Source organism: Poecilia formosa, unplaced genomic scaffold (assembly GCF_000485575.1).
Source record: "Poecilia formosa unplaced genomic scaffold, Poecilia_formosa-5.1.2 Scaffold250, whole genome shotgun sequence".
Classification (NCBI taxonomy): domain Eukaryota; kingdom Metazoa; phylum Chordata; class Actinopteri; order Cyprinodontiformes; family Poeciliidae; genus Poecilia; species Poecilia formosa.
In genome coordinates, this window is record NW_006800189.1 from 863,976 (window position 1) to 891,926 (window position 27,951).

Genomic DNA, 27,951 nt, shown 5'->3' on the forward strand with positions numbered 1-27,951 from the left:
CAGGATCAATAGTGAGAGATTTATTTAATGATGCAGGACATCAAAACTCAAATAGGACCAGAGGGATTGTGATCAGAAGCCCAATGATTATCAGTCTCAGTTTTTCCTCATTGTATCTTTATTTCTTAAATATTTCTGTTTTTTTAAAAGCTGAACAGGGATGCACTAGTTAGATTTTTTTTAACGCTGAGATTTTCCGAGATCTACCAACATTTCCAAATCCAGCAGCAGTGATTCAAATCTGAACTTCAATCCTTTACCAACTTAACAAAACATGATAAGGTTCCTACAGATTGCATCATCTGGATTGCATCATTAATGCAAAAGGTGATCTGTTAAGAGGAACCTGCTGTTGAGTAGAGTCCGAATGAAAAACATGAATCATATTTCTTTTTCACATATAAAAGTCTGTCAGAAAGGCTGCCATAGAGTGTAAACAAAGAAATAAATGCACAGAGTTATAAAATTTTTATCTTGATTAGTTTTATTTTCAGTTCCCTGCAACCATGAAAACATTCTCTTCTGAGTTTAGTTTCCACAATATTGACAAAAGACCAAGCACAACGTAACTTGGTGCTGTGGTTGGATGATGCTACAAACACAGCCAGGGGGTTAGGGGTTCAATTCCCCCGTGAAACCAAGCTAGCTGAAGTCTTACAGATTTTTTGTTCTAATTTGACCATTTTAGGACAGAAAAAACACCCTTGCAGTGAGTCCTGCCTGTTCTCTGTCCTTCTGACCTGCTCTCTCTCTTATCACCTCTTTGCATCTGTATTTTATGTCATGGCATGTCTGCTCTGTCGCTTATATGCGCCACCTAGTGGTCATGTCAGCCTTCGCAGCTACTCTTGTTTACTTTTTTTTTTTTTAATGTCTTCATGACTTGTTTATCCTGAAGGTATAAAGAGAAAGAGGGAAAAATGAAAAAATAATAAAAAATAATTTATTCTGGGTTTATGGGTCGAAGGAGTCGCATCACAACAGGTAAGCTAAAAGTGTTGGGTTTTTGAGAAAAATAGAGGCGGTTATCAGGATAAACATCTGGGATGCAACACCTCCCTGCTGCCTGAAGGAGGCAGCAGAGCTGACAGGTGTCTCACTAACTTGAAGCATGGGTAGCTAGTTTGCGCTAACACCAAAGTTGTAGCAGCATGGGTTGCTGTAGTGCTACAACTGAGATTTTATTTGTTACTTTAGCTAAAATTTCATTTATTTTCAGGATGTGGTACCACCCTCTCACAGCTCTTTCAGTAGTTTGTTCGCCTCTTTACACTGCAGGCTGTAGACTTTGAACTTGGCTTCTTAGGTATCCATGTAGTTCCTTTTCATGCAAATGAGTCCCACCAATTCATTCTAAATACAAGTGCAAGTCATTTCTCTCTAATGAACATTAAACATCAAAACACAAGATAAAAAAAAAAAAAAAATCCATCATCACTTTCTAACAATATCTTAAAAATCCCTTGCCATTCACTGGATTGAATAGTACTTGTGGGTTTTCATTGTGAGCTCCTAAAGATATCCTGTGAAGTATTTTTGAGATTCATGCATTGAATAATTCTGGTGCTTATATAGTAAGCTTATACAATACAATTTTACTAAAACAAGTATGAATGTCATCTGTGTCAACTTACAAAATTGGACAAAGTGAGGTTTGCAACCATTTACTTTGCCTAGTCTTTTCTTTTTATAGATCTTTCTGAAGTTTACCAGCGAGAAACAAGCAGAGTTTTTCTGTCTACTGACATTAAGGAATGTGCCGATCTCCTAAAAGCAGTGGATGGGGAGATCAATCCAACACTGACTGCTAACTTGTATTTAAAATGACATAGTTGTTTCTATAAGTAAAATATTAATTTTGCACAGTCTACATAATGTGAAAAGAAGTCACATGTATTCTAAAGATAGCTTGCTCCATGGAAATCAACTCATTCAGTGTTATTGGTTTCCGTTTCTTGCTTTTTATCTGGTTTTCTGTCCATTAACCAATTTTGAGTCTGTGGAATCTGGGGCAAGTATGAAACATAAACAGTCACATCATGTTGTAGTAGAAGTAAAATGTACTGTCACCTGCAGGTGAGAGTTAGCACCCAATGTTTTTAACTATGTTTTGCAGACAATTTGCAGTAAATTCACAATTATGCATTAGAGAGAAAAAAAACAATATGTATTGATTTTATGTGAATTTCCGTTTGATGAGCTAGAAACAGTTTATATTTTCAAGAGGTAAAGTATACTCAGTAGCACAGCATCGCACTCAGATTGACTCCCAACCCTGCTTTTAGATCAGTTTAGTAATCCTGTTATTACTGCAGAAGACTCTGGCATTACTGGTATATTCTAGGGGGAGTAAATTCTCTCCAGCTCTACAACAAATTAAGTGTCCCCAACTACTATTCAACACAGTTTTAAGCCACAAATGAGCTCAAAACACATCATTTCACAATTAAACCATAAATACTCCCTAAGATCAAATTCACCAAAAACTAACAACTCCATGTCTGTGCGTCTATGGTCTACAACCTCATTGGAAATGACCAAACCTGTGGGTGCTGCGTTAGTTCATACTAACAGCCAAGCAGCACCACAGAGTCTGTGCTGAATCCAGCTGGGAATATCAGTTGACATCGGACAGGAAGTCGTGTTACTCCTGCTGTTGGTCTCTGTCTCCAACACTCAAACTCTATTTTATCTCTGTCCCTTCCTGTCTCCTTCTTAATCTCTTTTAATTGTCTCTGATCCGTTGGGTCTCTGACTCTTTTTCCTCCTTCTTTCTGTCCACTTCAAACTCTGTCTTTCTCCTTTCTCCCCCTACCTGTCTTTCTTCTGAGGATGGCTTGTATGGTTGTTTTTGAGGAATATAACCCTTTGCCCCGTCCCCCTCCCCTCAGAAAACCATGAGCAGATACACCTGGGAGTGTAAGACCAAAGAGGAGTCCGACTGTGAGGTAAGACCAAATTTCAGACAGTCCCGAACCTCTGTCACCCTCCCAAACAGCTCTCTCATAGTTACTGTGGCCCTGTCAGTCACCCCTCTCAACTGATTAGTCCAAACCTCAGTCCATCTGGACAAATACAGACAACAAAAGTGTTTTAGATAAAAAGTTGAAAGTCTTGAACTGAGAAGAATATATAAAACAGAACAGCAACCATTAGTCCTACTGCAAAAAGCATAGAAGTACTCACTGCTTTTTTAGTAATGTTATTTGTAACATGTTATTTTGAATTTGATACACAATAAACACCTGCTGAATGTAGTTTTAGTTTTCAAGTGCGTGTGCAACCGTTTTATCACCATAGTCTGTTGCAATTATTACAAGTAAGATAAATGGACCAACAGACAGACAGACAGACAGACAGACAGATACTGTAGATGCCATTAAGCTTTAACTCAGGTTTAAACATTGGCAAAGAAACCTTTGACCTCATCACCGGTCAAATCCAAACACAAAAAAACATGCTCAACCTTGATTGGAAGAAAAAAGCCTGTTACAAAAAAACCTGTTTACTGAGAAGGTGAATGCAAGGTCCTTGTTTTCTGAGACAGTTATTTCTCTGCTGTAATTGAAAGCTTTGTGTTTCATTCATGGTGGTGGATTGAACCCACTTGTCCCCAATCTTCCCCTCAAAGTAATTCAGCTGAGTGCAGCCGTATCCTTCCCCCTGCAGCAAACGGTGGAGGGGAATTGTTTTCTGTCAACAGCAAATAAATTCAGCACAGGAAATACATTTCCCAGGCAGTCGGCAGTAATTTTTCAGAGGGTTTCCATCGATTGTATTGGCTCTCGTTGACTTATCACGACTGAGCTGACCTGTGAATGATTTAAATTAAGCAATTTAAATCATTCTGAACTACTTTGTTATTCTCAAAGACAGGAGTCCATGTAAAGCTACAAACAATAATCGGTCCTGGATCATGTTGTGCCATTCAAACAATCACAAATCCTTTAATAAAGAAAGACAGATCTGGTGCATCCTAAGATAGTCAGCACACAGAGAGAGGCAAACATTTAGTCTGTAAATACAAACAAGAAACATTATTACAGTGAATTTTAATACACATACATGGGTTAATTTGCGTTAGTGACAACCACACAAAATCTTCATCCAGACTTAGCCAACACAGTCTTAAACAGAGGACTACTTTTTAAAATATTTATCAATGTCAGGAGGTTTTCACATTGTAAATCTGGAACAATATATTTCCCATCAATCACAGTGTGACTCATGAATTAAAAACACTGACAAAGGTGTTTAGCTAAATCAGTTCTGGTACCAAATGACCAACTGGAGAGCACATACAGTAAGTTACACCATGAGGTTTTTGTTTGCTTTGAAAAGATAACCAGTTATTGGTTCAGATCCTTCTGTGATGGCAAAACAAAAATAAACCTTACCAGAAAAACAAGGTTAGTTTTCATAGTGCAGCAACTGGAAATGATGACTGCAGAGAGTAAATGTGCAGAGTTTTAGCAAAGTAATATTAACTAAATTAATCCAGTAAGCAATTAATGACTGTAATGACTGTCATTAATGTAGAGCTATAGTTTTAATTACGAAAAACGTAAGTAAAAAAAAAAAAAAAAACGAAGCCATTGATTGCATAAACGGCGTGGGAGAGAATTTCAGGAGCCCTGAGTTCTATGCAATACGTTGGCGCATGTAAAAGCATTCTAAAGTATACGGACGCAAGTCATGCAGTTGGTTTTTTAATCATTGAAATCAAAATTTAAATTGAGTCAAATATCAACTGAAAGCAGATATATTATAAATTGCTTTCTATTTTGTACTCAAATATGGACCAATTTGTAATTTGAAGCTACATTTTGCAACAATCAGGAAAAAAGACATTCTTAAATTGAACAGAACTTGATCACTTTTTTTGGTGTAGATTTGCAAGCAAATAAGAATGATGCATGTTTTCTATCTTTTCTTTAATCAGAAGAACCAAGTAACATCCTAATGGAAATCCATTCCATTTATTTCCAAATTGTTCAACAGTGTACAGTGTTACTATAATAAATAAAGTCACAACATATAAAAAAAACAAATAACATCTTTTATATATTGTTTTATTTTTCTATCAATTTTGTCTTGGTTGCCATGTCCAGTTTTAGCCTTTAGGGGTCACTGTGTCTCACAAAAAATCACAACGACAACGACAACAAAACTCTGCACATTTATTGATCAAATCACATATCAAGAGAAACTATATTGTGATCATAGCTTCTAACTGCTTCTGGACTTTCGCAACTCACAACAAACTGTGATTTTCAAATAGTTTTAATAGAAAGAAACTGTAGCCAAACACTTTGAAGTACCTAAGCATTGCTATTTTAAATGTCAAACATTAGGATTGGTTTCTGATCAAGATTCTACTTGTTATATCGTTGGATAAATTTGGACAGTCCGTAATATTGTAAGATGATTATTTGGAAACTTTGAGAGGGATTCTGGGATTTCAATTAGACCGACTTTGTAAAAAAGCCTTTTGATAACTTTCTGTATATGTCATCTGAGGAAACAAACATCTTTCATTTTGTAGCATCCATTAAATTAACAACCTGGTGACCATTAATCAGTACAAATGTCTTTAAATATTCCATTAACACCCCAGAAAAAGCAACAGTTAAATAAACCTACATGAGTAAGTAGTCCAAACTCATACCAACTCAACCAAATAATGACTGCCATCATAAATCAACCTGAAATCTGTCTCCTCTTGCTTATGAAGCATTGTACAGTGAACAGAATACCATCATAGCTAACAGAAGGACATCAAGAACCGTCCATGTGCCTCCATCATCATCTTCATCATCAGAACCCTGTTTATATCTGTTCCCACTCCCCCCCAAAAAGTTTATTCCCACACAAAAGTCCTTGTGACTCTGTGCCCCCACCCACTGCCCGCACCCCTCCACCCATGCACAACAACAATGAAATCCAACAAACACAAACATTTTCCAGTTTCATGCTGACGGGAGGAAAGAGGGCCCCTATCCCGTAACCATGGAAGTGACATACCCGCACGTCCTGCCTGAAGTTACTATCTAGGCCAACAGCCATCGGGTAAATCCTCTCACTGCTCTTACTCTCTGAAAGTACCATTTAGTTCAAATGCAAACATTCAATTAGGGAGTGTTTGCAAGTGGCACAGGCCTCTGGGTCTGGACTTTAATGTGTGTGTGAACAAGAGAGCATCTATATCTGGCCATACTCTGCTTGTGTGTATGTGTGTGTGTATATGAGTGGGCGGGTATTCTTCGGCGTGGTTCCCACTGTGACAAAGAGGTGCAGACTGACGCCCTGGGAAGCCTCGGTGCAGCCAAGTCGATAAAGCCATGCAAAATTAATGGGGCTAAGAGGATGGAAAACAGAGCTCCAATGGACTCTATAATCAATTTTTCCCCTCTGACCTTAATTAAATGCAGATGACTTAAACTGAAACAACTAAGGCACAATGTTTGTTTTTTCCTCCTCCAGCCACTGCTTGGGTATGTATGATGGTGGTGCACATTGAAAATAAGCTTGGGAGACTGTTTGTTTTTTGAAATGATAAAAGGACAGCAGAGACTGAAGGTGTTCTGCATGAGCGATCTTCACAGTTTATGGGAGGTGCATTGCTTTTTTTTTTTGCATGTGGATGTGCATGTGCTTCCTGGGTTGCCTGGTGGGGGGTAACGGGAGCTGGGGTTGCTGTCGCTCATGCAGCTCACCACAGAGTCTCTCTGCCGATAGACAACATGCCAGCCAAGCATGGTGATTTTTAAGCAGTTGATCATTCAGACCAATAAATTTTCCGCTATTGTAAATTGTTTCTGACCTTTGTTTTTTGTTTGTTTGTTTGTTTGGGTTCTTTTGGTCAATTGTTACATATCTGTAACATTTAAAATAGGGTTTTTTATTTGTAGGTTTAATATATTAATAAATTGTAGGCTGTGCATCACCAAAGCAAAATGTTTTGTTCAGATTTCTCTTTAGCCTCTGTTGATGAGAATGGATTCAGTAATTCATTAAAGAATGACTTCTCCAAACATAATGAAACGCCATAAGAAAATGCTCAAATCTTCAAAAATGTCAGTGAGAAAAATGTGTGCAGATTTGGTAATGAAATGATAAAGTGAACTTTGGTCAGCAGCTGTTGTAAATTAATTTGACTTTGACTTGAATCAGGAAGTTAAATAGAAGTAGTAATGATCATGCAATTAATAGGTTTCCATTGGCATCTTAATTTGATTTAGCTGACTGTACCTTAAATGCCTAATTTTTTATTAAATTGTGTAGTGTCATTAATATCTTTTTGGATTTGTTAGATAAGGAAAGAGTGTTTTTTATAACACTACCATTGCAGACCACATTTTTTAAAAATAAAAATACATAGATACATTTTTAAAATGCCATTTATTCATAGAAAACACATCACCCCACAGAAGCCAAAACAATGCACACCCAATGTGACAAAAGACAGTAACTGGCATATGCAGCCTTATCCATCCCTAAATCTGAATAAAAAGTAATTAGGACAGCTGTTTTGAACAACTAAAAATCTAAATAGTTAAGAATAGTAACAGAAGCACCTAAGTCTTATAAATAAGACTTGGCTTAAACTTGTTTCCCAAATGCTTGGGTACTTTAGAATATCTTTAAGGTTGAATAAGTTACATTTAAGTTTGTTTTCAGCACATTCTTTCTTATTTTGCTTTTCATATTTTACATTTTCTTATCTCAGTTATTTCCTCTATTAATGTTTCTTTCCAACTTGAGCTCTCTAAGTTTAAAGTTAATTTGGTTTAATGAGTTAGTTCTGAATAGAGCAAGAAGCTGTTCTCAAGAACTGCAACCTTACATAAGGTGTAAAATCTCCAAAAGAAAAAAAGTTACTACAAATCACCAGGATCAGAGTTGCAGCTGAATATGAATGCTTATTCGGTTTAAGCCATCCTAACTGTGCTTTTTTTCCCCCCATCCCTCCACTACTACCCATTCTTGTGTAGGATGATCCTCATTCCCAGAACAAGCTGGAGGACCCGGTGAAGGCTCCGCCCAAGGAGGACGACTCCCTCAACATCCACAACTCTCTGACCCCCAAACACGAGAACCACAAGGTCCTGGGCGAGGAGAACTCCTCGGAGGTAAACTCACTGCAGAACAACATGATGTGAATCAAAACAAAACGCGAAACAGCCCCCAGCAACCTGACAACAAAACACAGAAAACGACACGGTGTGTCGGCAACTGGAAGATGCAGATTTCCTCCCTCCCCTGCTCTCTGGTCGCCCGCTGCCGAACGCGCCTAACTGGTCAACCAACCAACCAACCAGCCAACACACCAGCCAACCAACTCAGTCTACAACTGTCTCTGACACGGCACCACTGCCACGAGCAGCCTTCAGTCGCTGCAAATAATACAAAAAAAAAAAAAAAACACACACCAACTCTGCCGCCATCACTGCCCCAGCTAAAAAATGCCCCCATCCCAAAGCCCCTTCCAGCCCCTCCTCTATCCTCCACATTCAGCCATGCCCCTGTTTCGCAGCCCCTCCCCCTCTTGTTGCTTTCACTTTCTCCTCTGTATCATACCTGCACACATGCGCACACAGACATTAGAAGCATACACATACTGTGAAAAGCTCCGAGACATAAACACGCTTTCATGTGAACACTGTCACACACACCTTCCCTTTTCCCTGCCTGCATTGGTGTATTTTGTAAAAAGAAAGAAATCATACAGAAGTTTAAACCGTACAGAAAAAGTTGTTGTAAAAAAAAACAAAAAAACATTAACTACTGAGAGGTTTTGATGTTTGTCTGACTAATCCAGTGAGTATGTATAAATATTGAAAAAAAAAAGTATTGCTCGGATTGATTTAAAAGAAACAACACAATGTGTCTTGGTTTTCATTGATGTGATTTCTAATCCTTTGATGTACTTGGTTTTTTTTTGTACTTTTTTGGGACTTCAAACAGAGAATAAACAAATGAAACTCAGACAGTTGTTGAAATAAACCTTTTTAACATGACCTCTCTGAATCCTGTGTTTTCCTCCGTGTCGCCTCCCCTTTTCTCCTTCCCTTTAAATCCAGCGCTTTCTGCATGGCTTTGAGCACAGCTTCTTAAGTCCTTGTCCTACAGTGTCTACACAAAAACAGCCAGAGTTAAACATTTCTTTACCAAAGATACGATTAACTGTGTTTTTATCCAGACTTCAACACAAGTGAAACATTCCTGTTTATTTCTAGGTTATATTTTACCACAATCATACTTATTTTAGTATCGATTATCATGTTGAATATTCGGATGATTAATCAGATAAAAATATTGGCAGATGTTTCAGATTTCTAATTTAACTTTTTTAAACATTAGAGATGGAAATAAAAAAAATCAAACCCCTTTTTGTAAATAAGAAAATAATCTCAACTGGGTGTTTTGGGTGAGATATATTTACCTTTCCATTTTGTTCATTTTCCACAAAGGTTATCTTGGTCAAAGTTGCAGAATTTGGTAATATCGAGAACTTGAACTGTTACAAATAATAATGGTTTAAATGTGACGCCAGTTCGGGGCTCTAGAATTATAGTCTGCTTATTATGCACTGTAAAAACACATAGCTCACATGGAAAGGGTAAAAATGAAGATGCCTTGCGTGAAGTAAGAATCTTAAGATCCATTCATAGGGCTAATGTTTTTTAATACTACAAAATGGACCAGCAATTCCAATAAAATTGGAGCAGTGGTTCCATAAAACAGTCCTCTAAAAGATGAATTATTTTAGACTGAGACAGCAGAAAGTTTTAAAAGACTATTCAAATTGAGCCTAAGAAAGTTTTGATGTCTTGTCAATGTTAATGCAAACTCTGTGCTGATAGTCCCTCAGAAATATATGAAAATAAAAGGTCAGTTAGCTGATGATGTGACTGTGAGATCTACCATTGGCAAAGTCTTTACTCTTCAAGAAATTCTCCTCACTGCTCATAAATCATGACAGGAACACCAGGAACCAGTGTGCTGCTTCTGCATGTTTCATGCCTCTGGAGACGCTTTCGCTGTTTCCAGCTGGATACACGCTGGCTGACACACTTGTGCTTGCAAATAAAAGCTATTTCAGGTGCACATTTGGTGCATAAACAGAATTAGATGAAAAATACATTTATGACTGACACAGTTTTGGAATATTGTAAAGTTACTCTAAGGGGCATTGCAGTTTTTATAGACCTGAGTTACAAACTTGAGAACCATTTCCAGTCATTTCACTTGAAAAATATGATTGATCAAGTATAGATAATAAATAATTAATTGTGGAATATCAAATCAAAATTCTCCCTATGTCTCATTTTGTAAATCTTGTATTTTGGATCTAAGTTTTACTGATCAACTTAGATAATATGCTTCTTCCACTTGATTTGAGTCTAGCTCTACTTGTATGCTTGTCTGAACATGATTTGGAATAAAATACATACAAAAATTCTAAACCAAGTCTTAAATATTGATTAAAAACAATCAAATTCAGTCTACATCCTGGCTGAGTTCATTCAAGTCTCAAATCCAAGACCAAGATCAGCCGTCAAGAACTGTCCTGATTTTTTAAGGTAAATTGTTTTAGCACTATGATCACCAGACTTACCAAATAATTTTGAGTCAGAGCTATTTTAGGCTGAATTGCCTTCATTGCCCTAAGTTCCTGAGGCTAAGTTTCAAGTTTATGTTTCAACTTCAAAGACAATCCTTGTCTCTTTAAAAATACTTCTTAACTCACAAATTGGTTCCCACAAATACATGCACATTCTTCCAGAGCTGATAAACAGTAATGAATGTGTCTCAGCTGAGGCCGCAGTGCCTGAAGCCTTTTGTTGGATTTCTCCTTTGGTTCTGCGTGAAAGTAACGGTTTGAACAACAGCATTGTGGCGGATTCTTCCCAGGGTGGAGGAGTAATGGATGAAGGGTGGGGGAAAGTCCGGGTGCCCTTCCTTTTCTTTAGATAAATAGACAGGGGGTTCAGAGAGCATTTCAGCCTCCAAAAGGTAAAATAAAAGACTTTTTATGAATAAAGAACAGCAAACAGCCGTACACTGGTTTCAAAAACAGCAACAGCAGCGATTATCATCCTCTTTATTCCTTGCACCCTGTTTCTCAAACACATCCACACAAAAATACACATTTGTGAAGCTGGGACATGACTGCACATGCTGAAATACACACAGAACAACACTAAAAGAGAGTTGACTGAATTGAAATGAGTGAAGCTAGATTTACCGCAGGACACCATGGCAACAAGTGGGCATTATATTACCAACAGAGAGAAGTGAGGCAGCGTGGGGGCGGCACTGTCGTCTCTGAAAGCATCACAGAAAGACTGGATCCCTAGCCTTTTAGATTTCATCTAGAATATTATAAAAGTATTTCAAAACATCTTATCACAAATTATGAAATATCGAAACAAACCAACCAACAAGTCGGGAAAGAAGTGAGTTATAGAGGTGACCAAGAATATAATGTTCATTTATAGGCAGAACTCTGGTGGAAATAGGACAACCATCACTTGCTCAATCAATTGCTAATCAATTTCATATCATACTAAATCAATTTAGTATGAAATTGATTAGTATTTCACTATGACCAGATGGAAGAAACTACTCACAACAGGAGCTACAACACATAGCAGCCCACTAGACTTTAGCCAAACCCTTAGAGAGCTTCAGCAGAATAAATAAAATGTTCTGGTTTAATGGAGAATCCACACCAAACTTTGCAGCGTGATAAACACTGTTACACACAGTGGTGGGAGAATCAAGTTGTGGGGATGTTTTTTTTCCAGCTGGAACTGAGCAGCTGGTCTGCATAGATGGCAACATAAAGACTGCCAAATATGTGGAGACTCTTAAAGGAAACTCTGTGCTCTATAGTAGTAGTCAAAAGCAATGATTCATTCTCCAACATGAAGATGAATCAAAACCCACAATCAAGATGGTTGTTTACGGCACATGCAACTTCCGGTAAACTTTATCGCATTACATACATCATGGACAAATGTTTGCGGTTGGGTAAAAGTTTATAACTTCAGCAGAGGCCAAACCTCCAGCAAACAATTGTTTAGAATAAGGGCCTGGCTTTTACCAGGCTTCAACCAAGAAAACAAAAGAGTGGCTTCAGGAGTAGCTTCATCCTATAAACTTCAAAATTAACTTAGAGCTTTTCTGCTTAGCTTGTTTCTCTCCTAGATGAACCAACTGAAGTCTGATAAAGTGCTCTTGTATCAGTTCTTGTGATTTTTGGTGTATATTTTCAAACGCCCAGTCTGTTGTGATAGATGGCTGCTCACTCTGAGCAAAGTTTCTTGCTGCTAAAGGGGCAGCTTTCCTCTCTGCTGTTTCTAAATTCATGATCCATATGAGGGATTACTACAAAGTCAACAACACAATGCAAGCGACTGTCCGCTGCTGCAACGCCCTCGTCCAGGAGGAGTGAATGAAAGTCAATGACTCCATGAAACCTGCCGGGTTTCCTCAGCTGAAAACCTTTGGATCAATTTGAATAATAAACTGAATTCGAGTTGACAGAAAACTTCCACAGCTTTTACACTCTTCATCCCTCTCCTGTTGTTTTCTCTCTCACTTTTCAGCTGTCGGTAGGTACTTGTATGCATTTTTAGACATTGGGCATCATCACCATGGAAACACAGTGTGAAGCTGTAATTTTAAATTCAAACTCTACAACCTCTCTGGTCCTGTGTCTTCAGACACACACAGCCACTCAATTACAAACAGACCGACCAAGCAGATTAAAAGTCTCACAGAGCTTTAGTGTCATCTAGTAATATACTGGAGGCTATCAGAGAATTAAAACCGCTCTCAACTCCACTTCAGGCTCAACATGGCATCATGCGATCTCCACAGACAGCCTTAATCCGGCTTATCACATACGACTGCCCTCATCATGACTCGGGTTACATTTTAGTTTTTAGTCTCTATGAGAAATGTTATCTGACGTAAACCAAATGCTTTTTTTTTTTTTAGAAACCAACATAACGACATTGCATGATAGAAAATTCAGAATTTTCATTCCCACATTTCATTTAAAGTGAACTGGTTTTCTCCTCATAACAATAAAATCAAGAGCTAAGTCTGTTTTTTGTTTACTCAGAATCTGAATTAACAGTATTTTTAGAATAAATATTTCTGGAAGACTTTTCCTTTTGTAGCAGAAAATTTAACATCACTTTTTCTTTATACCTTTTGTAGTTTTTGAACAGTAAATATTTTCACATCTTAAAATGTGCAAAACTGTGCTAACATGTTTAGAATGTCCTGAATTTTGTTTTGGTTCTGATATCCATTTCGGGTCAGTTATGCTCTTGTAAATGTGAGAAACTACAAGCCCTGATCAAATCATTTTTCAGGAGGGATTAAAGGACAAAATGTCAAAGGGACAGTATTCTCAGCACTTAAATAAATATGTAAATGCCCATTTCTCAGGTGTTTTGAACAGATGTGTCCTGTTATTTCTGTAATTCTTTTTTTATTTCCTCAGTTGACTCTTAAATTGTCACACTGACCTCAAGTGTCATTCACTTGAGTTTTTTTTCCATGCCTATCCTTGCTACACCATTTTTTAAAAACAAAAGATGCAGTGTTGGACCACAGCATGTAAGAGGGAAACAGGAAAAGAAACAGACATGTTGAAGGCGTGTGAAGATTATATTTTTGTCTGATGCTCAGAGTCGAGCCAGATGGGACCTGGGATTCGGCAGCAGCCAGTGATTGGCTGACGGTGTGGTGGAATGATGCCGTAAGGATGCCAAAGTGGCTGTCGTGATTGGCTAATGCCCATAGTAGTCCACGCAGGAGGCACACACACTCAAAGACACACTTATTCATGCATGCAAAATATACACGTGTGGGAATTAACCCAAAATTCAGCGTGGAACTGATGTGTGTTTTTTAATAACCACAGTTATGGTGGAACAGGTCTGTATGTGTGTGGTGTGTTTTGCAGATTTGGGGAGGAAAGGCAGAAATTGAAACCAAAAGGAACCAGATAAAGCAGTGAAGGGGGCAGCTGGAGAGGATTTTTCTTTTCTGGAACTACCCCCACTTCACTCCCACGTGATTCTAAATGAATCAGTCTGGCACCATCTAGTTTACTAATGAGGCTCTGAGGAATGCTGCTGATCAGAACAGGAGCCTCTGGCTTCCATTCTGATGGAAATTTGGCAATACGTTACCAGTTCAGGGCAGAGTGGCCCCAGTTCTCCCAACCTCCTGTATTACATGTGTGCAAGTAACTGGTTTAGTAGTAGGGTGGTGATGGCAATGGCTTCAAAAAGCTGAAAGTGACGCCATACTGCTCACTTCAGCAGAGATTATTTGCGCTCTGATTAAGATGATAAAGCTCCTGATGATCACATTCTGTCCTGATAGTTTTAGATAAGGATTTTATTATTAATATTATTCCATCTTTGGCTGTATTTCTAAGCCTAAAGTGTCTTTGTACAGTTTTTTTTTTGCATCTTTTGGACCTACATTGCAACCAAATTAAGCTTACTGAAACATGTAAACAGACAATCAAGCACTATATTTGTGGTTATATGACTTAAAATTGTACATTTTAATACCTGAAATGCTTGAATGTAGGCCACATTATGCATTTTTTTTTTCTTTTGGTACTAATCAGATGATCTGTTCTCTAAAAAGCTATTCAAGTATATGAAAATGTGTGCTACTTTTCTAGACTCCCAAGGCTCTGTTACCTTATAGACTCACAGTTGCCATGTGTTCTTTTTTATTTGTTCAGTTTTATTTCAGTAAGTGTAGAAGATGTCACAGAAGAGTAATTGACACTCAGCATCATCCCTCAGCTGGAAAATTGAGCCATGGCAGCTTTTAATCAAGTGTAAAACTGACTCTGCAGGTTTAAAATGTGACCCACTAAAACAAAAATATCAACAGAAACTACCTGCAATTTCTTCATAATAAAGAATTTAGTCTCATAAAAGTACTGAGTCGAGATATTAATTAGCAAAAATATAAACAAATACAGAAAATAAAGGTTTAAAAGTATCATGACACTGATCAATTTAAATAAGGAGCGTAAAAGTGTAATATTTTGGTAACATTTCATTTATAGGAATTGGCAGAGGCACCAATAACTGTGGCAACTGGGTTTTCCGGTCTTAATGGTCAAATTTTTATGAATTTATCAAACTGAGATTTTGCTTCTGCAATAAAAACTGTGTTTATTTTAAGGCTTTTGATGCGTCTTTGTCACAAGTGCCAGAAAATGTGGAGGCTGTGTTTGTATATCAGTCATCAGGCATTTGTGTAAATGTGTTACTTTACCGAACCATTCTCCTCCTGCACTGCAAGGTAACCATCGACTTGGAGCTCCACCTCAGCAAGAAGACTGAGTTCAAATCTTCAGGAAGACCTTTGGCAAAATACGATGTCTACCTCTACAGGGTGCCAAAAGTCAAACCCCGCGTTCTAAACGGGCCAAGCACTAAGACTGCAAATGGACCCAGCAGAACAAGGGCCAGAGTTATAAGGTGGGAAGATGACTTGTACCCACCTTCTCCTCGTTGTTCCGTTTGCAGCCCAGTAAGTACTCGCTCACTGCCAGCCTCTGTGTTCAAAGAGCTCCAGCAGACTAAACCTTTGACTATATACCCCTACAAACTCTGACAAATGGACTAGCTCTACCTCCCCAACGTGGCTGGTTAGTAAAATGTTTTCTGACTGTGTTTGGTGTTGGACTTTAACATAAAGAAGAAAAGAAGCTGCAATGATTCTGGACAACTTAGAGCTAGCCATAAAATCAGGACGTATGTCGAGACCCTTGAACAGGACCAAAACAGGATTCTGGTAATTACTGGCACCACACACAGCTCAAGCTACAGCACATTGCAAACACGCAGACTGGTGTGCCATCAAGTGCAGCTCATCTGACTCTTTCTACATGAATGCCTGTTTTCCTTTAAATGAACTATTCTTAAGAGTGCAAATTGTTGTTTTATACAGGTTCCTCCAAAGATGCAAGACAACTGTTGTTTTCTTACTTATGTTTTATGAATAAATTAACATAAAATGAAAATACTTTTGTGAGATTCTGATTTTATTTTAGTCGCACCACTACAGGGTTATCGTGAACAATCAGTTCAATGTCTTCAAGCCTTTCTTCACAGAAGAAAGCAGTTGTCTCCCTTACCTACAAGGCTTTTACACTTGAAACCAACAGTATCATTTTTTAATTTTATTTTATTATTTCATTTATTTTATTTTCAAGCAATTCTCTAACATGGAGCATCAGAGAACTGTCATAAAATAATAATGTCCATAGTCTTATCTTTAAGATGGCAATATGTTAAAAACATGAACATAAAAAGATAAATTAATAAGTTGTGATAATCATGATCATAACGTGACTCAGTGGTGATTTATTGGAAATGTCCATAGTCTATGATAAGCATCGCATTTCATTTAATTACATTTTCTCTTCCGCTATTTCAAAGCTACACACTGCCATCTGCTGATTGAACACATTGCTTTGCCTTTTGCTGTTACCTATTATAATCGGTAGGTGACGCTGTCCAAAAACTGAACTAGAGAGGGAAAACAAAGAAGCAGCAATACGTCTTCAAAGATCGTCTATGAAAATAGAACTTTGACAACCGCTCTGTCAATGGGCCAGGATTGCTCTTAATTTTCTAAAATCAAATGTTAGTAAAGAGAACTTTTCCACACAAAACGCAAGAAAAGCTCAATATATATTTAATAACATGATAAATAAAGAATTATAAAGAAAAAAGTTGTATTCTTAATGGATGTTGTTGGTTGATTTAGTACAAATTTGTATTGGGTCACTGTCAGTTATCGCCAAGATATTATAGAAAATATGTATTTGTAATATAGAAAGAAAAAAATCACATACGTTCGATTTAAATGTAATTATTGACTAAATTTGTTGAATTTATAACTGCTTTCACGACCTTTCAAGACTACACTTGTCAAACTCCTGATTTGGTGATTAAAGAAATTTAGGGAGTGAGCAGTCCTGTTTGTAATAAACACATCTTTGACTCACACGCTCTCCAACGTTATGTCTCTCAGTGTGGCAAGATAAGCTTTCAAATACTTACATGAAAGCGTGTTTTTAACCAATGAATTAAAGAGTAGACATTTATTTTCGTCTCTTAAGCAAATCGTTATACTATAAAAGTTTGACATAGTTTTTCAAACCGCTTAGTTTGTGTTGTGTGTTGTATATTTAGTTTAGCTGAGTGGGTTAGCAATGTTTACAGAACTCAACAGTATCCTCAACACCTCTCCTGACTCTTTCACACAGGTAAGAGCTAACCTTCTGCCTTGGATTTAACCCTAATGTTAATATTTTAGTTATATTAGTAATGAGTGGTATTTTATAAATATTTGGTATTTATGCCCAGACGCCAGGGAAAATATTGCTGTTGTGTTTGTACTTGCATCCTGTCTTAATGTAGTCACACTTCTGTTCGACAGGGAGAATTTATTCTAGTCTCTGACAGACAGAGTGACGCATCGTTTCTTATTCATCACTTCCTTTCTTTCTACCTACGAGGTGAGTTATAAAAATCCACCAACAATAAAAACAAAACAAAAAAAAAGTGTTTTAATTTAAATGTTATTTTAATAAAATGTCTGTTTTCTGATTTAGCGCGATGCAAAGTGTGTTTTCTGGGCTTGGCGCAGTCATTTTGCCACTACGGTGCAGTGAGTCAAAGACTGGTGAGAGCTTGCCTCCCTTCTATGTTTTATTCTGGGCAGAAGCAAAAAATTGCACATTTAGAAAATGACAGGAATGGCTGTTTGTTTATTCCTTATTTTGTATGAATTTTTACCCACAGGGTGTCAGTTTAACACAAGCAAAGGAGAAAGGCCAGCTGGTTTTCTTTGAGGGATTGAAGGAGTGCCTGTCTGTTCTGCTTCCAAAGGAAAACAATGCGGAAAGCGGAGCTATGAACTTTCTCAGGTACAGACAAATAGCTCTTTCTTATAAAATCCAATTATATAGTTAGACCAGTTATGATTATAAATACAATAAAATCAAATCCAGTCAATTTTCTTAAGTCAGTTTGGAGCAAAGTCTCAATGTGAGGAAGACCAATTGATTGTGTCAACCGATTGGGCGCATTATGAGCACACAACTTTGGGCCAGCAATTATTTTATGAAAACAAACTATAATGCAGTTTTGTCTAGTAAAGAGAGCAAAATAGAGTTTCACTGAACCATGAGTACTTTGTATAGGATAAGAAAAGGAGAATATGCATAGTTATTGGTGCAACAGTTTTGTTATACTAATTATGTTCTTGTATGCAGTCATCATTACCTTTAATCCTTAATTCACCACTTTTTCACTTTAGGGACCCCCCTGTCGGCCTGAGGAGTCTGTATGAGTTTGTTCGCTCCAGCATGATTGGCTCAGGCAGCATGGAGGAAGGAGCAGAACAATGGGGGCCGAATGTGCTGCTGGTGGACGACCTCAGCGTACTGCTGAGTCTGGGCGTCGACGTTGGAGCCGTTTTGGACTTCAGCCATTACTGCAGAGCTTTAGTTTGCTCCCAAATGCAGGTGTGACCTCATATTAAAAAGAAGAATTTTGTCTGCTGTCACTACTTTGATATATTTGTGATAGTGGTAGCTTTAATGGATGACTTATTGTAGCTCTGTGACTACAGGGGAACATGGTGATGCTGGTTCGCTGTAACAAAGAAGAGGATGATGATGATGATGGAGATGAAGGATCCGAGGTTCTACTGAAGGGTTTGATCCACCAATGTAATCTTAATCTTCATGTACAGGGTCTCCCCACGGGTTACTGCAAGGACATACATGGCCAGGTGTGTGACTGAGGAGAGTTTTCAATTCTTTCATGTTTGTGTTGGTTGAGTAGTGCTTTTTCTATGTCTGTTTTAGAAATAAAAAAAATACAGATATATATATATTAACATAAATGTCTTATTGTGATTCCAGATGGAAGTTTGTTGGAAGAGGAGACAAGGCGATGCACCACACATGCAGAAAAACCTCTTTCAATACAAAGTTCATGATAAAGGAGCTTCCTTTTTTGCCCGTGGGACGTCCAGTGCTGTTCTTTAACTCCACGTTTAGTTTTTCTCACATGGATGTTTCAAAATCAGGAGATATAGATTTGACTGATGTTCATACTCTAAATTTGCCTGATCTGTGATCTATAATCATTGTCCTTGTCTGGAGGATGTGATCTGTGATATTCAGTTACTTCCTGATTCCAGGTGACTATTTATTGGATCTATTACCTGTTTATATTCATGTCAATGTTTAATTAGTAGGATACATTTAATTTTTATGTTGGTAGGGTTTGCAAACATGCACCTTTCTTGAAGTTCAGAAACAATCTCATCACTTCTTAATACTTTTCTTTCAAAGCACAAACTTTTTTTTTCTTTTAAAGTAGAATTAAGCAGCTGTTCTCTAGTTTGTTTTTTTTTCCACTAATTTATACCCCAATATCTTTTCTTGTTAAGCCCTCTGTCTTGACTTTTTGAAAGGAAACACGTAACTCAGAAGTAATCAATTAGTATTTTTATAGCAGTGAGGCTAATCCCAAAGCATTATGCCATTATTTTGAATTGGTGATGGTTTGCATTGCTGTTTAGAAGATCACGTATTTCCTCTGCATGTGTTGGTTCTTCAGTATTCCTGACTTGCTGCCACATATTTGACAACCATGTATTCACACAAATTTGATGTCCATCCATGTCATGTTTTTCTATGTAATATTAAAGTAGAATTTTTAAGAAGAAGAAAAAAACGTCAATTAAAACCTGAAACAGAATGATAAAAGTGCATCATATTTCAGCTGAACAATTTAGTGAACATCAGGTAGTGAGGATAAGCATTTTGAAATTAATTTTGTTTGTGCTAAAATTCAATTTTGTAATAAAAATAAATTAAAAAGATAAGATTGATCATTTATTGCTTGACCTAATGTTTTTGTAAAAAGTAAAATAATTTGTCTGGAATTTGTCAGCTGTTTTTCATCTGTGGCCACAACAGTAGTTAATCACAAGTGAAGAATATTTCCTCTGAAAAAATGTCAGGTTAGAATATACTCAGATTACTGACAACAATAAAGAAATGTGCGATACCTCCAGATGTTTGTTTAGTACTTTGGGCGAATAAAAAAAATCCAGGTGATTCTCATAGAACTGTAAGTTTGTGTAAAAATGTGCAATGCCGGTCTTTATCCACTTGGGGTCGCTTTTGCATTGTTTTTGGTACTGAGGGGTGAGAGGTCGAAGTGGAGAGGTCTTGCTGGGATTTGACAACCAACCAGTAGTTTTTATGCGTTGTTGCTGTGTGTCGCCATCACATTAGAGGAGCCTGTGAGGAGTTTCATAAATTTCAAGATTACAATACTGCATCTGGTCGTTAGTTCACCGAGCAGGACCACACCGACCGAGTCGTTTGGAGGGAATACTGGAGCTAGTTTAGGTGAGTGTTTTAACAGTGAAGCTAACATAGTAGCATTAGCCATGCTAGCCCAGTGGAAAGCATGGAAGCTGCTGCTATACTTAATTTCTTTAAATAAAAAAAAGCTTTTAGTAGTAACTAATCCCTATTCTTGATGATTGTGTACTATACTCTAGTCCCGAAATATACCGTTTAAAGAAGCGACTGTACTCAGGTTGGCGTTTTAGCAAAGCTAACATTGCATTCTTCGTCCCCCCGCAAAAAATAGTTATAGTAATACTTTTGAATAAGTTTTCTAATTACCTCTCTGGTTACTAGATTATGTGACTTGTTTCCCCGGGTTGGTTCTTGATGTAAGAATTAAATTAGTCGTATACTATTTGGGAATTAACTTCACGGAGAAGCTAACATCGCTATATGTCTGATTGTTGTGCTAGCCTTTAGCATGGTGCCAAAACAAACTATGTATAGATTCTAAAAGGGTAAAACATATTAAATCAACATTTTAAGGCACTGTTAGTTGTGACAAACACTTTTTTTACTTGTGCACTTATGATTTAAGATTATGATGTGTTAGTACGTATTGTATAGCAAGGTTTTTGTATATTGATTGAATCTATAGATGCTAAATATTGTTTCAAGTCTAAAACATGCATGCATGGTGCTAATTACATGATGTATTAGTTGTTTGCTAATTTGAAGCAGATGAAACTAATAGGATCGTGCTGCTAGTTAGGGAAGTGTCAACTGCAAAGTGAATCAGTTTATTCTAAGTGATGGGTTTCAAGTGAGCTGTTGGTTTGCCTGAAGTAAACACATAAGGCAATAATAGTTCAAAACTTCTGTAACTTGTCCCTTTTAATATACAAGTGCCAAATTTAGGTTTTTGAAGTGGCTCATATTTTCAATGTGGTGTTGATCTGTTGCATCAAACACACGCAGCTCCCTGGGTATGTCTGTAATGTCCGTGTTATAACTTGCAGATGATGTTGCAACAAGGTTGCATCAGCTCCCCTCCATCTATTCATGTGCTTTCTCTCTTGGGAAAACTCCTAAATAATTTTAACAACTCTGAAATATATTAGGTTAAATTTACAGTGAGTGGATAATAAGTAATAAATGTTACATAGTTTGAAAGTTTCTGCATGTTGTTCTCCAGGAATAATTAATAAGACATAATTAGCTGGGTCTTTTTCCTGCTTCTCTTAAGCATTCAGTCTAAAATGATGCGACCAATACAGAAATAGTCCGCCTGTCTCACATCATTAGTTATTGGGACCTGGTTACTGATTGACAGAAACTTTCCCTCTTCTGCTCGTAAACTGCTGTGTTGCAGCTCATTCACAGGGAGCTTGTCTCTGCGGTTTACAACAGGACTGATGGTCTCCGCTTATCAACGGCGCATGCTTCGGCATTATGCAACTATGTCACTGAATTTTGATGCAGTTATGCCTGGGAGAATGGATGCAGCCTGAAGCTTTCTGGGATGTCGGTGGTTATTGTTTTTGGCTGTTCGATGCATGTCTTGCACGATACCTAACGGTGCTTCAACATGCCGCTGCAATCAATGAAACCTGGGGCGGCTTTCAAATTGGGCTTTTTTGGAAGGGTTGAAAAGAGGTAAGAATTTTAACTTTCTCCCCAACTGTTTTATTTTAAGATTTCCCTTTGGTTGAGTTCTTTTTGCTGATGTGTTGTTGTAAAGCTCACCAACTCTCCACCTAAGGGAGGTCATTCAGGGCCAAAGTGAGCTTTATTAATGCAGCCAAAAAGTTTGTTGGACAAAGACATGGTAAAAAGTTTCTGTCTAAAGGATTTCTTTTGAAATTTGCAGAGTTTTTGCTTTAAAGTATTCCAAACTCTTTCTGATTATCACCTGCCAGACTGGCTGAAAAGAACACAAACCCTCCATTGTGGGGCTGCTGCCTACCAACACTTGGCTGTTGGCCGTTGTCCAGTGGCCACTTTCTTTGTTGCGCTGGTGTTTGTAAAGACTCCTTCAGCCTTGCCATGCTTTTAGGGCAGCAATGTCTTGGAATCCTTGGCCTGAGAGCTGCGACCCAAGTAGGAGTGAGTTCAATGGGAGGTGGCCACAGCCGGGCCTGCACCCGGCTTGCCGAGTTTCCGATCAGCTCAGGCCCGGATTAGTTCACTGACGGAGATGCTGCTGATCCCTTTTGCCGAATCAGGCCTTGCTGCTGCACCCACATAATCCTGCAGCCATCGGCGAGCTGAACTGACAGTTGAAAGATGGAGGTTTTCATTCAGAGGTTTCAGTGAATGCCTAGCAAGAAGAAATGAGTGGGACTCTGACACTTCTCTGGTAACAGTCTGGGAAGGCTTTACTTCAAACTCCTGTTTTTTGGCTTTGCAGAAGCCATTGTGTAAGCTTGCCGTTGCTGTGTTTACTGTTTGGAGTATTTATAACAGCGGATCAAGAAGCTCCTGAGGAGAATTCCTCCCAGGGAATGTTTCTGTCGCTCCCGGGGGGAAGAGCCAAGTCGTCACAGACTTTGCTTGACTCGAGAAGGCAGCGCTATGTCAACCACAACGCACAGATTAGGCTAAAAAATCCCAGCGCTGCCGCTTTCAAGGGCCGTAAACAGGTGGGACCCCGACAGATAAACCGCTCTCCCATCAGCAGGTACTGTCACTGCGGCGTGAAGCTTTTGTGTTTGACACAGTGGCTGATGTTGTATGGAGGTAAGAGAGAGGGTTAGTGAGAAAACCCCCCAAAAAACAATACCTATGCTGTTGAGATTTCCGCTGCAGCTCTGCTTGTGTTTGCCTGGAAAACTTAAACTCTGATATGAAGCGAGACGGCACGCCACCTGTTTGCTGAGGGAAGAGACAGGAGCTGAGATTGAGTTGATACAGGAGGGGAGATGTTTCTGTAGCAGGTGAAACACCCAGAAGACAGAGATTTCACACAGCGTTCACCTGTTACTGTTCAGGCTGCTGCTCTCAAGTGAGAATAAAACTGTATTTATCTCAGGAGCTCAGAGTTGGAGTTTGTAATTTTAATATTTGTGCCATTTCTAATTGAATGTGTAACAATTTGTTATGCTTTTTTAGTAGATTATTACCATTCTTACTGAATTTATGCCTCTGAACTTTTATATTATTAGTTTGAACCGTTGGTTTTTTTAAATGGTAATTACAAAAAGAAGAATTAAGAATATATTAAATATTCAGTGCAGTGTTTTTTCAATAAATAAAAAAGAAACTCAGGCTACAGCTAACAGTTATTTTTAATTGATTTATTATTTTTAGAATATTTAGCATGTTCTGCACATTTTTGTCTAACCCTGTTAGTGTTTTTATACAAATAAGAAATACATTAAGAGTTGCAAACTAAACAATTATTTGATTCCTTTTCCTGTATAAGAAAATAAAAAAAAAAAATTTCCTAAATTGCAATAACATGGTATTCCTTTTGATCATTTGTAGCAAAGGATGCATCTGCAGCTAAAAAATACTTCTAACATCAGCGTGTGAAAAGCTCAGCCCATTCTTTTTGCCTTACATCAATACAGTGTACGGCTGAGTTCTGATTATTTTTTCATTTAACAGATGAATAATTGGATAGCAAAAGGTGCAAAAACAGAAATTATTTTGAGCAAAAGTATGTTTTTTATCTTTAGTGAAAATGAATTTGTTTTTGGCCTATTTACTGCTCTGAATATGCTCTTTCAACAAATGGTTTTTTTGAGTCTTTGTACTCCAGTTAATGATTAATCAATTACTTAATTGGTTAAATATTATCTTAATAATTGATTCATCATGATTAATCCGGTCAAAGTTGTCAGCCCTAAGATAATCAGTTATTCATTAGTTTTTCTGAATGTTTTGGTAAAGTCTGAGCTGTTTGGGAGTACACACAGCAGTTAGGCGTGTACTCCCCTTTATTCCTTCCTGTTAACATGGAAACACACCCAGAATGTCTTCCAAGAAAATGGGCTTGTAAGTGTTGTTTTCCTCCAGGTGTGGATGGTTTGAGTTGGATGTTTTCTCCAGCGGGAATGTGCCCACACCTTTTTGGCTTCTGAAAGAGTTGTGTGTTTAACACTGTCTAGCATGTGACCACAGTTGGAGCTGGAAAGGAAAACAGGTCATTTTTTCAGTCGCCACCATGTTTGCTAATGGAGTGGGAGTGTAAAATTGGTCTGGTGTTGAAGGCGTCACAGTGTCTTTTTCTGTTAATGTAGTATAGGAATTTCCCTTATAAGAACCAACTTGAATCATTCTTATCACTTCTTCTGGAGTTTCGCAACAAAATCTTGACAGACCTGAAATGTACTTTATATTTTTTTTCCTCCTGCATTCTAAGAGATTGCCTTGATTTCAGGTTGTTGGTGAGAAAGACAAGATATTTTGTAATGTAAACCTGTTGAACTTTTCACATATTTGGACTCAGGTGTCTGGATGCTCCGCGGCGCACCGTCCTCGGCCGCCCTGTGCTTCCCAATGGCCGGGAGTTGACCACAAGCACGAGGATGACGCTGCGCGAGCAGCTGAGAGAGAAGATCTCAGCGGCCTTTTACCGCCACGGGCTGCTGTGTGCCTCCTACCCAGTACCCATCATCCTTTTCACCTCTGCCAGCATCCTCACCTGCTGGTAGGTTCCCAGTGATGAGGCACTTATGCTTCTGTGCTCATTTCTTTTATACATCATAATCATTTGGACTTGTAGAAGTATTCATGCCCCTTGAGTTATTTTCCCCCCAAAATTCAATGTAGTACTTTGAGATTTTATGTACATCATTTACACAAATAGTGTTTAATTGTGAAATGGAGGAAAAATTCTGCATGGTTTTCAATTTTTATTCACAAATGAAATGCTAACATTGTGGTGTGCATTTGTATTTAACCCCATTAAGACACTGATAAACTCATGATTCACTTTATGACACAGGGTGGTGGGAGCATTATGCTGTGGGAGTGATTTATTTTTTATTTTTTTCACAAGCATCCTGGGGCAGGATGAGTCGTAATACAAGAAGAAAAGCTTGTTAGTTGCTGCAAAAGACTTGATGCTGGGGCAGAGATGACATTTAAGAGCAACTGACTTCATTGAAATTCACCTCAGGAGCTTCGGGATTTTTATTTGAAAGAAAATGTTAAAACAGCCCCTTTTTTATTTCTCACATTCTTTCATGCTGCTATATGTTGGTCTATCACACTGGTGAAAAATATTCTGAGGTTTGTGGTTGTACCTGTCAAAGTGTGAAATAGTCTTAAGAGGCGCTTTCTTATTTATATTTAACTCATGTTTAACAAACATGAGTTAAATATTTCTCTATGCTTTTTGTAGATCAGAACTTTTTTTTTATTTATATTTTTGCTGATTAATAATTCTTGTTTTAGGCGATTCATTATTGGACATGTACTCTATTTTTTTCTAGACTAAAAAATACATTACGAAGAGGGAGAAAAATGTGATTATAAATCTCATTTATAATAAATTGCAGGATGATAAATGGGGAAAAACGTGACCTACACTCTGGAAAATACTGTAGTTTAAAGTGTGTTTATTTATTTTCATATTAAAAGAGCAGGATGTCTGTGTATCCTGAAAGTCTTAAATTAATTTATCTAAAATTAAGGTCTTAAAATAGCTGAAATCTGTAAGTTGTCCTTTAATACGTCAATGACAAGTCTTAAATTTTGTCTTGATGGAACTATTTAATCTCCTATTTATATGTATGTGTTCATCTTACAGGATTTTCTATCAGACAAAAGTTTGAGACACACTCAGACGTCCTCATTGCGTTTTGTGACTTGATGCTGCCGCTAACTTACTGCTAACATACTCTTGCTAGGTAGCTAGCTTTTTTTGTGTCCGTCGTGGGTATGTGCAAATTTATCACCAATTGGCTGGATGAGTTTGAAGATTTCAGTGGAGATATAGGTCTTCAATTCCACTCATTATGATCTTAAAAAGTCTTGAATTTGAATTGGTAAAACCTCCAGAAACCTTGTTAATGACTCTTGTTTTATGCAATGCTTATTTTGGACAAGTAGTTTAAAGAGTGTTTATTTATATTCCATGCTAAAGGAGGGCCTCTTTCATCTTGCGATGATGTCTCCCTTGTTTTCAAGTGCAGCTCTTTTAGAGGCTATAAACACCTTTTCGTCTACGGCTGTTTGAAAACTTTAGGTTCAGACTTGCTCTGTTCTCGCAGAGCTTGGACTTTGCTCTGACTCTTGTGAAAAATATTTTGGAGACTCATTTGCCGTTTTTGACATGCCGCCCCAATAACACATGAAAGGTGAGCAAAGTTATCATACAGTGTGGACTCACTGAACTGCACAGAATAAAGAGAAGATTTGGCTGAGTTCAAGGCCATCTGTACACACATAACAGCTCCCCCTCTGGCAGCACCACCACTCACTTAACACGTGCACATACAGTGCCTGCTCTTGCTAAATAAGTGGCCTAAGGAGAGGACATAGGTCAGAGACTTGCTTGGGCCCCATCAGTGCAGGGATTGTAAAACAATCTCGCCAATCTAAAACACACTCATGCACCTGCTGCGTGTTCACCCTGCAGCACGCTGCGGCAGGGTGCTGGCTGCCACCCGAGGGGAAAGCGAGGGAGGAAAGAGCTCATCGACAGGGCTGTTAAAGGCAATGCTGGGGCTGTGAGAAAGTGGCCCTGTGAGAATGGGGTGCCTGTCTCTCCATCTGCCTGACAAGAGGGGGTTTGGCCAAACACAAAAGAAGCTTTTGTGTAGGTACAGTGACCTAGAAGCACCGGAGGAGGCCATGGAAAGCTTAATGGAGGGAGGGGGATGAAAGAGAGAGAACAAATACTTTTAAAGGAGTAAAAAATATTTGGACAAGAGCACATCATGCACTTTCAGGGAATGCATGGATCCTCAGTGTTAATCAAAACGGAGTGACTCTGCAAACTGAGATTTCTCTGTCTTGTTTCAACAGCGCCCAGTTAGTGCAAGACTCTGCAAGAAAGACTAATTGATTCAGACAGAAAGCCCTCAGTTTTATTTTTAACTTGAGAATGCTGCTTTGAGTCAGTTTAGGACTAAGAGAAATTAAAGACTGGAGATGATGTCACTAAGCCTGAGATGAAAGAAAAAAAGTCTTTCTCGGTGATAAATTGTCCCAGATATTATTGTGGTAAATGATGATAATGTCATTTTGAGACCACTTTCAACTATTCTAATAATGATAATGACATTTTAATGCAAGTGTACACTCTCAAAGGTAAAAAAATCTTTCTGAAGAACATCTAACACTGGAACTGCAAAACACTTTAAATATCCAAAATAAACAACAACAATAATTAAAATGAATTATGAAGTCTGTAACCAAGATTGCATTTCAAAAATTGAACAGGCAAAAGTGCCAGGCAGGATTTTGTAGGAAGAAAAAAAGGTGAAAATTAACTACTTTTAAAAGTTGAAAAGTATCAAATGTTTGCAAATTCTTTCAAACTGTAGCTTTTA

At 37.9% G+C, this 27,951-nt stretch overlaps 3 protein-coding genes and 1 long non-coding RNA gene across 14 annotated transcripts in view; 3 read left to right on the forward strand and 1 right to left on the reverse strand.

The window, feature by feature from the left end:
* cspg5a (chondroitin sulfate proteoglycan 5a) overlaps window positions 1-8,835 on the forward strand; it is a 51,612-nt gene extending 42,777 nt beyond the window's left edge. For 4 of the 7 annotated variants that reach the window (XM_007569887.2, XM_007569890.2, XM_007569888.2 and 1 more), the window contains exon 5: window positions 7,995-8,835. In XM_007569887.2, the coding sequence (XP_007569949.1) occupies window positions 7,995-8,162 (168 nt within the window). In that variant the 3' untranslated portion in view covers window positions 8,163-8,835. Of the gene's footprint in view, window positions 1-2,891; window positions 2,949-5,967; window positions 6,070-7,994 lie in introns of all 7 variants that reach the window. The other 3 variants (XM_007569892.2, XM_007569889.2, XM_007569893.2) reach the window with 3 other exon arrangements.
* Window positions 3,469-27,795, reverse strand: LOC107838403 (uncharacterized). The gene is made up of 3 exons (XR_001664462.1): window positions 27,784-27,795; window positions 23,280-23,286; window positions 3,469-4,515 (listed from the first exon to the last, which is right to left on the reverse strand). It is a non-coding gene; the product is annotated as an uncharacterized LOC107838403 (long non-coding RNA).
* elp6 (elongator acetyltransferase complex subunit 6) lies at window positions 17,048-20,031 on the forward strand. Its single transcript, XM_007569894.2, has 7 exons — window positions 17,048-17,335; window positions 17,509-17,587; window positions 17,684-17,754; window positions 17,874-17,998; window positions 18,391-18,598; window positions 18,706-18,867; window positions 19,001-20,031. The coding sequence occupies exons 1-7, from the start codon at window positions 17,282-17,284 to the stop codon at window positions 19,124-19,126; spliced, it is 825 nt and encodes a 274-aa protein (XP_007569956.1). The 5' UTR covers window positions 17,048-17,281; the 3' UTR covers window positions 19,127-20,031.
* scap (SREBF chaperone) overlaps window positions 20,290-27,951 on the forward strand; it is a 29,399-nt gene continuing 21,737 nt past the window's right edge. The window contains exons 1-2 of one of the 5 annotated variants that reach the window (XM_007569897.2): window positions 20,290-20,503; window positions 24,900-25,100. In XM_007569897.2, coding sequence (XP_007569959.1) covers window positions 24,979-25,100 — 122 coding nt within the window. In that variant the 5' untranslated portion in view covers window positions 20,290-20,503; window positions 24,900-24,978. Of the gene's footprint in view, window positions 20,504-21,849; window positions 22,103-22,578; window positions 23,127-23,161; window positions 23,186-24,899; window positions 25,101-27,951 lie in introns of those variants that run through there. The other 4 variants (XM_007569895.2, XM_016680629.1, XM_016680630.1 and 1 more) reach the window with 4 other exon arrangements.

Bases quoted from the DNA above. Each gene is read 5' to 3' on its own strand.
- elp6 (XM_007569894.2), top strand. From the start codon at position 17,282: ATGTTTACAGAACTCAACAGTATCCTCAACACCTCTCCTGACTCTTTC. The intron at 17,336-17,508 runs GTAAGAGCTAAC...TCTGTTCGACAG, and splicing joins CTCCTGACTCTTTCACACAG to GGAGAATTTATTCTAGTCTC. The intron at 17,588-17,683 runs GTGAGTTATAAA...TTTCTGATTTAG, and splicing joins CCTTTCTTTCTACCTACGAG to CGCGATGCAAAGTGTGTTTT.